Genomic DNA, 13,229 nt, shown 5'->3' on the forward strand with positions numbered 1-13,229 from the left:
AAATGTCTTTCGAAATAAATCATTATCGGGGCAACAGCAGTTAAATTTCAGTAATTACTGCACCCCTCGTGACGATTAAAATATTAATTATAATGGTCCAACTTTTTGTTTTCGCAAAAGCCACCAATGAATCTTAACAAAATGGGTATTTTGTCTATACTCTATGGTCTATATCACGTATTTTGACATTAATTTGGACGTAGTTGAGAATCTATGTATACAGATGACCTTGGGTATATGGAAATTGGAAGCAAGACTTTTCACCATTTCTTTTGCTTTTGCTTTCTTTTTCGCCATTGTCGTTTGCTAAACTCAATTGAGTGTGAATTTCCAATTAAAAATGCTGTTGGGTTCTATCCCACAAGAAGGCAAAAACAGTGCTGTTAGTGTTAGGTGAAGCACCACCACCACCACCACCACCACGGAGTCAATGACCTTAATTAGCATTATAAATATAAATTCAATATTTAACAGATCCTAAGCTCCAAAGTTGATAACAGATAACAGCTGAGAGGTTGAGTGGACTTTTAACGAAAGATGGAACAAGGAAGATGCAGGCCCGCCCTGATCCCTATTAAGTTCAGTAGATATATATATGATTTAGCCTACGCTGCTTGACTTTGATTTTGAAATTTAAATGCTACTGACCAGCTGACTCTTCCACCTTCTGGGAACCCCGCAGCAGCAAGCTGGCAACTCGAGCTGAACCAGACGCGTAGGGTGCCCCAAGCCGGGGGGAATTGCCTCTCTCTCTCTCTCCATCAACCGTGCATGCACTTTGCCTAGAAGGGTAGTGAAGTTTGACCATGTCCAAACTGTGAACCCTGGATGAGTATTTGCATTTACATGTCTATGTCAAAAGTTTATAGTTACTTTCTGCTATATATATATATATATATAAATATGCCAAAAGTTGAAGGAAGCATTTGAAGCTAAGCTTCCTAGAAATAGAGAAGCACTGAGGATGAATACCAACTTTTTTCTGGGTTTTTTTTTTTTTTTAATGTAACAGATCGTGCATCAGGGAGTAAGCGACAAACACAAAAAAGTTGAATAAGCCAAAGTAAACACTTCGATGATTTTATATGCACAACTTGGATAATCTTTCTGGTATATAATTGGCCAACAAATTAAATTGTGCATATACATAAAGAAAGAAAGAAGACAAGTTGAAGTATAATAAGCATCGATCAAATGGACACTTAAAAAATATTATGTTTATTTAAAAAGGAAAAAAAATATCCTTTTTGATCACGATTAAAAGGCCCCATTTCTTCTTTTTTCTTTTTAATATGCTCCACATTAATTAATTATTTGAAGACTTAATGATGGGCTATGTTCACATTCTCCTACTTATCAACCAACAATTTTGCATTAAAAAATAATACAAAAAGCCTCCCTTTTATTTTCCTTTATTTTTTTTAATTAATCCTGGGGATATTGTCTCATTAAAAACCCAGCTCATTTAATACAAATAAGAGGATTTTAAAAGGAAATTACACTTTCCTCTCTAATTCCGCTTCTGTCCTTCGAGAGTGAGCACAGACATCGATAAAACTGAAAACTAATTTGCATAGTAATAATACCCCATTTGACTTGGGCATGAATAATAAAAATATTAGTCCGCTTTTGGTTCATAAAGTGACAATTTGAAATTATTTGAACTAAATCGATTTTTTTAAAAATAAATTTTATTTTCTTTTATTTTTTATAAAATAAAAAAAGTTTATTTTATTTTAAAATTCAAGTAAAAGAATTAAAAATGATATATAAAGCTATTAAATCTTTAAATTTTAAAAACCGAGAAATCAAATCCATCCGAAGGGTTGATTTTGTTTTTCATCAAAACAATTCGATTCATTTTTAAAAAGAAATCATAGATAATTAAAAATATTATTTTAATATCTAAATATTTGATTAATAGTTGATATATAATTTTATATTTAAATTGTAGGTTTTGGATCTCTTCTTTTTCAAAATAACAAAAATAATTATAATACATGTTTATATAAAAAATTATTAAATTTGTAAATATGAAATTAATTTAAATAAACTAAATTATTATTCAATAGAATAAAACTTTTATGTATTGTATATTGGATTTAAATTAAAAAATTTTATCCCAAAGCCCTGACTAAAACGCTGGGCTTTGAGTCCTTGGATAGCTCCTAGCCCAAATAATGAAGGGAAATCTGAAACATTTAATTAGGAGGGAAAATTAACTGTCATTTCCTATATGCGGGAACAAGGGTTTTTGAGTTCCTTCTTTTTCCCTCTCAAATTTCTCTTCCATTTTTCCCCAATTTTTGTTCAATTCACATTCCAATTCTTTTGTTCATAATTATTACAAATCAATTATTTTTTTCTAATCATTCTTATGAAAGACTCAGTTTTTTCTTTCCCGAACAAAAATAAGAAGAGAACCGAAGAGAATCCCCATTTCCCTCGCAAAAAACCAAAAACCCTTAATAAATCAGCATTCATCGAACTCAAGAGCTTCGATCTCCCTCTGGTTTCTACCACCACCGGTTCGCCTATCTACTTGCTCCGCCTCGAGTCGGACCGGCCTTACATCATCGGTCGAGCCAACTCTTCCTGTGACTTCACGTTCGACAGTCGGTTCGTAAGTAAACAGCATTGCCAGATTTTATATGATAGCGTTGACCGTAAAATATTTATTCTCGATGGAACAATTTTGTTGGATGATCTTAGTTTTTTCGTTAGTGAATTCAGGAGAAGATTTTTGTTGTCTGATGATGAACTGGAAGATAAAGAGAAAGAGAAAGAGACAGAGATTTTAGGATTTTCTAGGGTTCGGGTTTCTTTGAATGGGGTTTATGTGAATGGGGTTAGGGTCAAAAGGGGTATGGTTAGGGAATTATTTGCTGGTGATGAGGTTTTGCTTGTCTGTGGGAATGAAAGTGAGTGTAGTTTAAGGGTACGAATCGGGTTTATGATTCAAGGGATTGTGTTTAAGGAGGAAGTGGTTTCTGATTTGGATGAGGTGCCTGGTGTTAGGCCACTGTTGCTCGGGGCAATGGCTTCGTCAAGACATTCCCAAGGAACACTGTCCAGTGGGAAGAGGAACAAAAGGGTTTTTGCTATCTCAAGTAATGAGATGACCATAGGTTGTGACTTATCTGGATTTAAATCTAGAGATGTAATGGGGAGAGCCAAGTTTATTTTAAGTCACTGCTGTAGTATATTACACAGTGATGACCCCATCTCTTGCATTAGGCAATGTGATATTTCAGATTCTGGACGCAACAGATTTCTGGGGTTGACATTAAGTAATAGGATGGAATTTGCAATTGGCAGAGAAGAGGAGGTGGGTAGCATCTTCCCTCTTTGCAGGCAAGAGCCACAATCATCTGATAAGAAGGACAGCCCTGTGCAGCCTAATTCATTTAAAATTATGACGACTTCAGAGGCAAACCACAGCTTAATTGGTGACCTTTTACCAAGTGACCTTCCATGTGGAGAAGGCACTGTTGAAGGCTGTGGTAAGGATGCTACTGCCAATTACAGGCCTGGAATGTCATCATTGAACTGTGCTGAGAAGGAAAATGCTCCTGACATTGATGGTGTTGGTACAAGCAAGACTTTTACGAGCTCTTGTTCAGCACCTGGGAAGATGTTTTACCTCAATCGCCTCGCTTATTTGGACTGCGGATCATCAAATCACCATACTCTTGTTTCCTTGCATGAACTTCTATATCCTGTTGAAAGCATTTCAAAGATATTCATTGCTACGTTTACAAGTGACATTTTATGGTAAAGTTGTCCCTTCTCTTTTGCTTTCCTGACTAAATAGTCTCCACTGATGAGTGCCCTTAGAGGATTCCTGTTTATAAGTCAGTTAGAGCTGCTATAACTACATGATTTTCTGTAGAAAGCATTACATGATTGCTTTTGCATCTTGCATGTATTCATTGCTATGGCAAAAAAATTTGGCTAACTTTGTTTTGCATTACCATTTTGATAAGTTACTTTATGTATATCTTTCCTTTCATATTATTGCAATTCTACCTACTCTTAATCATAATTTCTGCATCCTCATCTAATGGAGTCTTTTTGGTAGGTTTTTATCACACTGTGAAATTCCTTGCCATCTGCCTGTAACAGTTGCATGTCATAATGCTGAGAGATGTTGGAGCTCAAGCCCTGATGCAAGAAGCTCCATGCCTTTCCCTGATTTTCCAAACTTGGTTGTAGTGTAAGTAGTTTACTTAATCTATTATATTAGAAGGTACATGGACTAATATAGGAATTAATTTTTTTTTCTAATATATATTTTTTGTATTAGGTTTCCCCCATTCCCTGAGGTTATTGCTTTTGGTAATGACCGCAAGAAACGAGGCATCGCTTGCCACCACCCAAAATTGCTCGTATTGCAAAGAGAGGATAGTATCCGTGTTGTCATTACTTCTGCTAATTTAGTTGCAAAACAGGTGATTGATTTTTAATGTCTTGTGATTTGTTTTTTAACTATGTTTTTGCTAGATATGAAATAACATGTGGCTGATTGGTGCAGACATAAGTTTTGAATTTCATAATCTGATTACCTCAATGTTTTTAAATCAGATTTCCATATCTTGATGTTCTAAAGAGTGGTAGACTCTATTTGATTTGGTTTGCCTGCTCTTATGCTGATGGAGCCTCTCTGTACGTTAACTCTTCTCTCCATGCATGCATGTCTTGCGTATATGTGTTTCTTTTCATCCAAATACCAAATTTCGCACAAATTACCTAATTGCTGGAGTTTGCTGAGGCAATTGAAACTTTAGTCAGTATCCCTTGTTAGTCTTTATTGTTTGCAATAACCTTTTGGCCAAACAGATTTCCTCTTTTTCTAAGAATCGGATGGATTTCAAGTTGTGGGTTTAATTTGCTCTCGGCTACGTAGTCTATTCCCAGAAGAATGTTTATGTTTGATTTATCTATCAAAATGCTAGCTGTTCTTTATTTGTTTTTTTGTACTGAAAAATGCTAGCTGTTCAATTATGTTATATTGTTCTTGTTTAGTTCATTTATTTTCTCTTATAAAAACTGCAGTGGGAGAGTGTGACAAACACTGTTTGGTGGCAAGATTTTCCTCACAGAAGTGAATCTGATTATTTGTCTCTTTTTTCATTTTCTTATGGAGAAATGAGTCAAGGTTCAAGATCTGACTTTGGTGCTCAACTAGCTGGCTTTATGGCATCTCTTATTGTTGACGTACCTAGTCAGGCTCATTGGATTGTTGAGTTGACTAAGTATGACTTTACCAGTGCTGAAGGACACCTGGTTGCTTCTATACCTGGAATACATTCTGACAGAATACTGAAGGTATCATAATCTGCACATTTCATTCTAATTATGCTTCCGTCTCTGATTCATATGCTAAGCTGGCTGACTGTTTTCACTATTGTTCTGACCATTTCCTTATATAATAAATGAATTGAAATAAGTAGCATTTAGAAAGTATTGCACAATCTTAATATGGAGGTGAGTTTTTGGTGTTTTACATGTGTTTTATATTAGGTTAGTCAATAGGAAGGAATCTTATTAACTATCATTTCAGGCTAATCAGTTTACAACCTCATCATTTGATGCGAAGTTTCTTGGTCTGGTTGAAGCATCTGTGGTTGGTTTAAGCCACCTTTTCCGCACTGCAGCAGACACAAATGCTGCACTACTTAAGAAACTGGCTTTATTTCTTGGCAAAACTTGTGAAAATGCATATGGGATGTTGGATGTTGTTCTGAGAAGAAACACAAATATCCCTGCAGATGAGAATGCTGTGAGTGTTCTTGTTCCTAACCCTGATGAGCTCTCCGGAAGAGGTAAAATTTTTATAACTTGATTTGGAATTAGACATTTTTGCAAGTTGATAATATGTGCATTTGATATTGTCCTAAAATAGTGGATATTTCAGTAGTTCTATCACGTAGTGACTAGAAAAAGAGCCAAAAACTAGCAAACGTGACTGCTACATATGTGGGATCATCTTTATTTATTAGAAACCTTATGGAATTGGAAGTTTTGTTGCAAACATTTCCCTTCTTTACTGAGATTTGGTATTTCTGTCAACTTTGAGTTTCTTCCTGGTGAAGCATTTTAGCGGACATCATCATGGATTTTTTAAAACTGTTGTTATGGTTTAAGGTTAAGGACCCATTGGTATTGATGCCTTTTTCCCTTTAATTGATAATATCTTATAAGTTGGAACTCTTCTTGCTTTTAGCTACAATGACAATTATGTTTTTCTTTTTTTGGCTAGCATAGATTGCATTCAACTTGGTTTTCTTCCTAGAAATGTCGCTAAATGGGTTTCTCCATTATGGGATATGGGATTCTTTGAATTCCATGGATATGTGTATCGTGAAGAAGCCCTTACAGCTACTTTTGGGGGAAACAACAAGAAAGTACAGTTGGTACTGCATGTGTCACAGGCAGGTATTTTTGCTATTTAGTTGATATGTTATGATGTTATTCAGCTTGTGGCTAATCATTCAACGTTATCTGTTCAGATTTTTAGTGAACCTATTTAATGCATATAATGTGTTGATTTGTGCAGGGACCAAGGTTTTTTGATTTGTCAAAACTGATGCAAGCTCAAAATATTGTTGCATTATGCTCTCTCATTGCTTCAGTTCAGAGGTGTACAGGCCTCTGGCGACTTCAGGAGGTAAGGAAATGATTGACTTCAATAATTTTAGTAATGTTTCTATGAATTTCATTTGTGCATTATTTTGATACTTGACTGCCGGTGTTAACTATATATCATAATGTGTTATTATTGCAAAGTCTATTTATCATAATTACGGTTTCATGCTGTTTATTGTATATTAAAATCACAAAAATGGCTGCCAGCTTTTTTTTAGAGGTTTTCAAAAATCTTCAAGTTCTATTTGATAATTTTGACCTTCTAGATAGTGATTCTATAGGTTTGTATAATCAGTTTATTCAAGCATATTTTTTATTAAACATGGCCTAGCAAGGCATTTGAAAGCCATCTCAAGGTTTGTTAGAGGTTGGAATCTGTAGCAACATGATTTCATGGGATTGTTGAATCTGCTTTTGTGGTTGGAGTCTGAAACTAAAAAATTTCCTGCATTTTGGTTGATTAGTAATTGAAACAATTAATTGTCAAACTGTACCTATATCATGTTACATTACTTGTCAAGATCTGATTATTTTCTGAAAATCTCCTTTCGCATTCTATAGGTTTTAGGTCGCTACAAGTGGCCTGAATCACAAGAATCTGATTTCATTTATGGTGAGTGTTTTGTCTTTAACCTTAGATGTTAGCCACTTAGTTTTCTTATTAGTTTTGTCTGATATATGTTCTGTTTTACAAGGTGCATCCTCAATTGGCTCATCTGTCAGTGCACAGTTTCTAGCTGCTTTTGCAGCATCTGTAGGAAAGAAGTCATCACAAATTTTTGATTCAGAGGAGTCTGATCCAGAGGTAACATACAAACTTTGATTTGGCAGTATGTATAAAATGTTGAACATCATGTTTTTATATTTATTAGCATTGTGCAAATACTTGTTTTTATTTATTTTTAAATTACAATTATATAGAAAATGCAAATGTTTTTAAAGCATAAAGCTAATTGTTTATAAATAAAAGACAATTATATATAAAAGACAATTGATGTTCCAATTGTATAAAATTAAAATTTTTCAAAAGTTAATCTATAAATTATTCAATACCATTTTTTTTTAAAAGAATTATTCAATACCATTAGAATTAAGAAAAACAAATTTTGATATAAAAGTCATTGAATGCAATTAGAATTCTTATTTATAAATTGGATAAATCTTATTAGTATTTATAATAAAAAAAAATTTTAATTAAAGTCATTCAATACAGTTAGAATTCTTACATATTTATAAATTAGTTAAATCTTATTAATATTAATAATAAAAGTTTTTCAAAATGGCAAATGTAGAAATATAATGAATAAATGTGACTTTTCGTCAATCAAAAAGTTTTCTGATATCTGTACTTTTATTATATATATTAGATCTATACATATATACAGTAATATAGTGTTGCTTGACAGTGGGGCTGCTGGACTGCTAGTCAAGAAGTGAGAAATCCATCCATTAAAATTCTTTTTCCTACTATTGAGCGGGTGAAAAATGCATGTAATGGCATCTCCCCTACTAGGAAAATTCTTTGCTTTTCAGAGGTAAGGTCTCTGTTACTCTTGACTCTTGACTTACTCCTATCTTATATGTTCAGATGCATTGAACACCTCAATTGGCGTGGGTTTCACTCTTAAACCCTCCAGCAAGAATGAACAACTTGCAAAAAGTTTAACATAGTCCCGTTGGATTTGACATGTTTGACTCTTGTGCCCCCCCAAGATAAAGAAAACCACTATAAGATTTAATATACTTCTGTCTGATGCAATGTGTCTGATAACCACACTGGAGTCCAGAGAACATGGGTAATGTTATTTGCTTGAAATAATAACTTATGGCTGAATAGTGAAACCGTAATGTTCAAGAAAAAAAATATAAGATGTATCTCTGATATGGATCACATTTTCAGTGCATTGTACTGCATTTGGATGATATATAACTTTCATGCACTGTTTGACTATTTTTTTTTCGACTTTTTGGGCTGAGGCTTCAACATTTTCTTGGAGTTTATTGAATAAGATTCAAAAACAACAAAGCAGTCAGAGTACTGTTCCATTTGGATGCATGCTTTGATTCTCTTGCAAAGTCACATCAATCATGCCTTTTGAGGTTACTGTGGCATTTATAATGTGTGAATTTTTTTGACACGTTTTGTCTATAGGTCCTAAGTTGAGCAAAAGAATCATGAATTTGTCTCCCAATTTTATGTGAAAAGTATGAGCGAAAATTGTGCTTGTCATAAAACATATGTATCTTCCTTCCTAGATCGTAAAGGTCTACCAAACTCTGAATTAGAACTCAGTACAAAAAAAAAAATGATCTACATGGTTGGGAAATGTCTGTAGATCTTTGGACTACAAACTGATGGTCCTGCAGATAGGAATATGGTAGTTTTCAAGAAGGTAATTTGTGTCAAGTTATAACAATACACTGATGTTTTGTCACATGTTGTACCTATGCCTAATGGTTGTAATTTCCTGTATTTTTTTTCACACTTTTGTTTATCATACATTTGGTTCAGAAAACATGGCAAAGATTGAGAAATGTGGGCATACTTCATGATGCAGTTCCTTCTCCCTGCAATAGGGAAGGGCATCCAATGCATGTTAAGGTAATGTACCTGCTTTTTGAATGGTTAGAAAATTTCTTGAACAAACAATTCATGAATCCTGAGTCTGATTAAATTAAGATATCTGGTTCTACATATGCGTTATCTATAGTCTGAAGTAAACTGCCTAAAACATGATAAGTGTAATGGATTTCTTTGTGAACTATGACGTTGTTTGAGCCGCTATCATTGTGCTTTCAGGATATAACAGTAGAGTGCAGTTTGACTTGCCTCCTAAACCCAAGACTGTCTGTCTTATTTGTGTTCATGTTGTTTCTGTAACTTTGAGTATCCTTTTTCATATTGCCAAATGCTTGTGGACTTCAATATTTTAGAAAAAAACTAAATGAGCATAGTGCAAATACTAAGCAGGTGGCACGGAGGCGCTTCTGGTCAAAGACAGGCTCATCTTCATTTGGTTGGGTTTACTGTGGATCTCATAATTTTAGTGCAGCTGCCTGGGGAAGGCCTATTTCTGGCTCTGTTGGGATAAAAGCCAGTGGACTTGATAAAACCAAGTCTTTGATCACTTCCAGGCTTCACATCTGTAACTATGAACTTGGGATCATTTTTTTGTTTCCCCCGACGGAAACCAAGTGCATTGCTAATCAAAGTAGCACAAAGTTGGATGATATTGCCCTACCATTTGTTGTGCCTGCTCCCAAATATGGGTCAAGAGACAGACCAGCAACAGCACAGGCCATGAGGGAGGCATTAGCTGAACTTTCAGAACGAAAGACAAAGAGCCTTGTAGAAGTAGAAATTACAGAAAATATGATGGAAGAGGTTCCAGATGAAGATGAGGAAGTAAGTGAGGCAACTAATTATGTTGCAGAGGAGAAAGAAGAGGATAAAACTTACGCTGAGAAGCTCTGGAGCCAGGTTGACTCATCTCAGAGTTGTTGATACTTTCCCGCGGTTTTTACCATGGCAATTTGGGCCATGCACCAAATTTGTAGCCTGTAATTTACTGTATGGCAAGTTTTCTTTGATCGATCTATGTAACTTAAGCTTGAGATGAAGACATCCTGCTATGAGATTCCTTTAGTTTAATTCGTTATGTGCTGTAGAAAAAAAAAACACTATTATTCTAAGGAATATAAATAAACGGATCATAGGATCCATTTGTAAGATTTTGAACGTTCATACACGTCCAATTTGCCCCAATCCCGTACCTTGTAATGGTAGAAAATTTCCTTCTTCACTTTGAAGGAAAGAGCAACTCCAGGTGTCAATTAACTCAGCTCCATGTTCTGCTGCCTTCACTAACAAAAGGAAGCAAGAAACATGACCCTGGTTCCCGGAATAAACCGAAAGTTATGCACCGTCTGGGTTCCTGGCACCGCTACCACTTCCATGTCTCCTGTAAACCTCTCGTAAACCCTTCTTCTCTAGCTTCACTCAACACCAACTATGCCTTCAATTCATTTCATGACTTAACAGAGAACCTTTGCAATAGACTTCTTAATTCCTGCAATGGGTCGGCTTTACTCAAGCAGATACATTCTTCTCTTACTGCTTCAGGCATTATCAAGCGTAACTCACATTTGGGAGCCCAAATTATCATCAAATATGCCAAATTTGGAGACAATAACAGTGCTCGCTCAGTGTTCGATACTATCCTCGGTGAAAAATCCAATTCTTTTCTTTGGAATACAATGATTCGGGCATATGCAAATGGTGGCTGCCACGTTGAAGCATTGGAGTTATACTCTTTTATGCGTAAAACTGATATTGCCCCTAATAACTACACTTTCCCATTTGTTCTCAAAGCATGCGCTTCGAAATCGTTGATTATTGAAGGGAAATTTGTTCATGGGGATGCTATAAGAACTGGGTTTGATTTTGATTTGTACGTTGAGGCTGCTTTAGTTGACATGTATGCAAAATGTGGCCAAACTGATGAGGGTTTTAAGATATTTGATAAAATGCTAATGAGGGATCTTGTTTGCTGGACTGCCATGATCACGGCCTATGAACAGGCTGAACAGCCCCATAAAGCTCTTCTGTTGTTCCAAAAAATGCAACTCGACGGTGTTTTGGCTGATGCAGTGGCCATTGTGAGTGTTGCCTCTGCGGTTGGTCAGTTGGGGGATACCATGAAAGCTAAAATAGTTCATGCTTATGCCATTTGTAATGGGTTTTTGGCGGATGTCTCTGTTGAGAATGCAATTATTGCCATGTATGCAAAATGTGGGAATGTGAGCAAGGCTCGCCTGGTTTTTGATTTGATGGAGGAAAGAGATGGTATCTCATGGAATTCTATGCTTTCGTGTTATACTCAAAATGGTCAAGCTAGTGAAGCGTTGTTACTTTTTGAGGAGATGCTGGATTCTGGGTGTAAGCCTAATCCAGTGACGGCATTGATCATGGTATCTGCCTGTGCTTATTTGGGTTCTCAACATCTAGGAAGGAAACTCCACAATCTTGTGATCGATGAAAAAATTAAAATAGATGCAACTCTTCGTAATGCACTAATGGATATGTATGCTAAATGTGGGGATTTAGACACCGCTACAAGGATATTTAATGATATTCATCTGAGCGAACGGAATGCCACCTCATGGAATGTGGTAATTTCTGGGTATGGCATGCATGGATATGGAAAAGAAGCATTGAATCTCTTCTCACAAATGCTACAAGCAGGCGTTGAGCCAGACCATATTACTTTTACCTCTCTCCTTTCTGCCTGTGGTCATGCAGGTCTTATTGACGAGGGTAGGAAATGTTTTGCAGATATGAAAAAGCACTCTGTGACACCCCAGGCGAAACACTATGCTTGCATGGTTGACATGCTAGGCAGAGCTGGACTCCTGAATGAAGCTTTTGATATGATTCAACAGATGCCAATACCACAAAGTGATGGTGTTTGGGGGGCTTTGCTTTTGGCTTGCAGAATCCATGGGGATACTGAATTAGGGGAAATTGCAGCTAGAAGCTTATTCCAACTTGAACCAGAGCATGCTGGATACTATGTACTAATGTCAAACATATATGCAGCTTCTAACAGATGGCAAGAAGTTGGGAAGTTGAGGCAAGATATGAAGGATAGGGGATTGAGAAAGCCTTCAGCATTCAGTGTGATTGAGTTTGGTAAAGAGGTTCATGGCTTCCATACAGCTGATCGAGTGAACCCATACTGGCAGGAAGTTTACAGGAAGGTAGAGAGCATGGCAGTTGAGATGAAGATGGTTGGCTACGTGCCGGACCTTTCATGTGTCCTACATGATGTAGAAGAGGAAGACAAGGAGCACATTTTAAGCTATCACAGTGAAAAGCTCGCTGTGGCCTTTGGAATCATGAAGATTGATCCAGAAATAGCAATTCACATCACAAAAAATCTGCGGATCTGCAGTGATTGCCACTCAGCATTCAAGTTTGTCTCCTATGTTTACGGCCGGAAGATTGTTGTTAGAGATGCAAATCGGTTCCATCACTTTCAAGATGGAACTTGCTCATGCAATGATTATTGGTAAGCCGCCAAAATGCTGAACCCTGTACCGCGGCTTTCCATAGGATGTTTGGACGAGAAACTATTTCAGGCTTTGATTTTCAATGTTGTTTTGAGTGAACTCGATCAGGCAATTGAATCCCTTACCTCCCTAGAAAAACTGAATCTTGGAGAGGATACGGTCGGAGCTAATCAATTTTTATTGAGTTAAAAGTAGAAGAAAAATAAAAATTAAAATTTTTAAAATTAATAAATTAAATTTAATCAATAATTAAAATATTTATAATAAATAATAATTTTGTATAACATATAAATAAAAAATGTATAACAATCTTTAAAAAAAATTGTGTTCGACAATATTTTTTGAATTTTAATTTATTAATTATTGAATCTGTGTTGAGAAGATTTGTAATGTCTTTTTTAATACAAATAATTAGATTATTCATTATTCATTTTGTTTTAAAATCTTGTTTTACAATTTTTACTGTTGAAAAGGCACTCCAAAGTTGTTGTAAAAATAAAAAAGGTTAA

At 35.5% G+C, this 13,229-nt stretch overlaps 1 protein-coding gene and 1 pseudogene across 2 annotated transcripts; both read left to right on the forward strand.

Moving 5' to 3' along the window:
• Window positions 1–2,251: 2,251 nt before the first annotated feature.
• LOC18605236 (forkhead-associated domain-containing protein / FHA domain-containing protein) lies at window positions 2,252–10,378 on the forward strand. Of its 2 annotated transcripts, none has more exons than XM_007038135.3 (12): window positions 2,252–3,774; window positions 4,082–4,216; window positions 4,307–4,451; window positions 5,056–5,328; window positions 5,564–5,825; window positions 6,268–6,434; window positions 6,560–6,670; window positions 7,210–7,261; window positions 7,344–7,453; window positions 8,055–8,183; window positions 9,161–9,250; window positions 9,620–10,378. In XM_007038135.3, exons 1-12 carry the CDS (start codon window positions 2,378–2,380, stop codon window positions 10,151–10,153), a joined length of 3,405 nt encoding a protein of 1,134 aa, XP_007038197.3. In that variant the 5' UTR covers window positions 2,252–2,377; the 3' UTR covers window positions 10,154–10,378. The 2 variants fall into 2 exon arrangements, with proteins under 2 accessions (XP_007038197.3, XP_088660495.1); XM_088804369.1 differs by having other exon boundaries at window positions 6,370–6,434.
• A 38-nt stretch (window positions 10,379–10,416) lies between these two features.
• LOC18605237 (pentatricopeptide repeat-containing protein At3g12770 pseudogene) lies at window positions 10,417–12,858 on the forward strand (annotated as a pseudogene).
• The last annotated feature ends 371 nt before the right edge of the window (window positions 12,859–13,229 follow it).

This window comes from Theobroma cacao, chromosome 3 (genome assembly GCF_053813885.1).
Source record: "Theobroma cacao isolate CCN51 chromosome 3, ASM5381388v1, whole genome shotgun sequence".
NCBI classification, from domain to species: domain Eukaryota; kingdom Viridiplantae; phylum Streptophyta; class Magnoliopsida; order Malvales; family Malvaceae; genus Theobroma; species Theobroma cacao.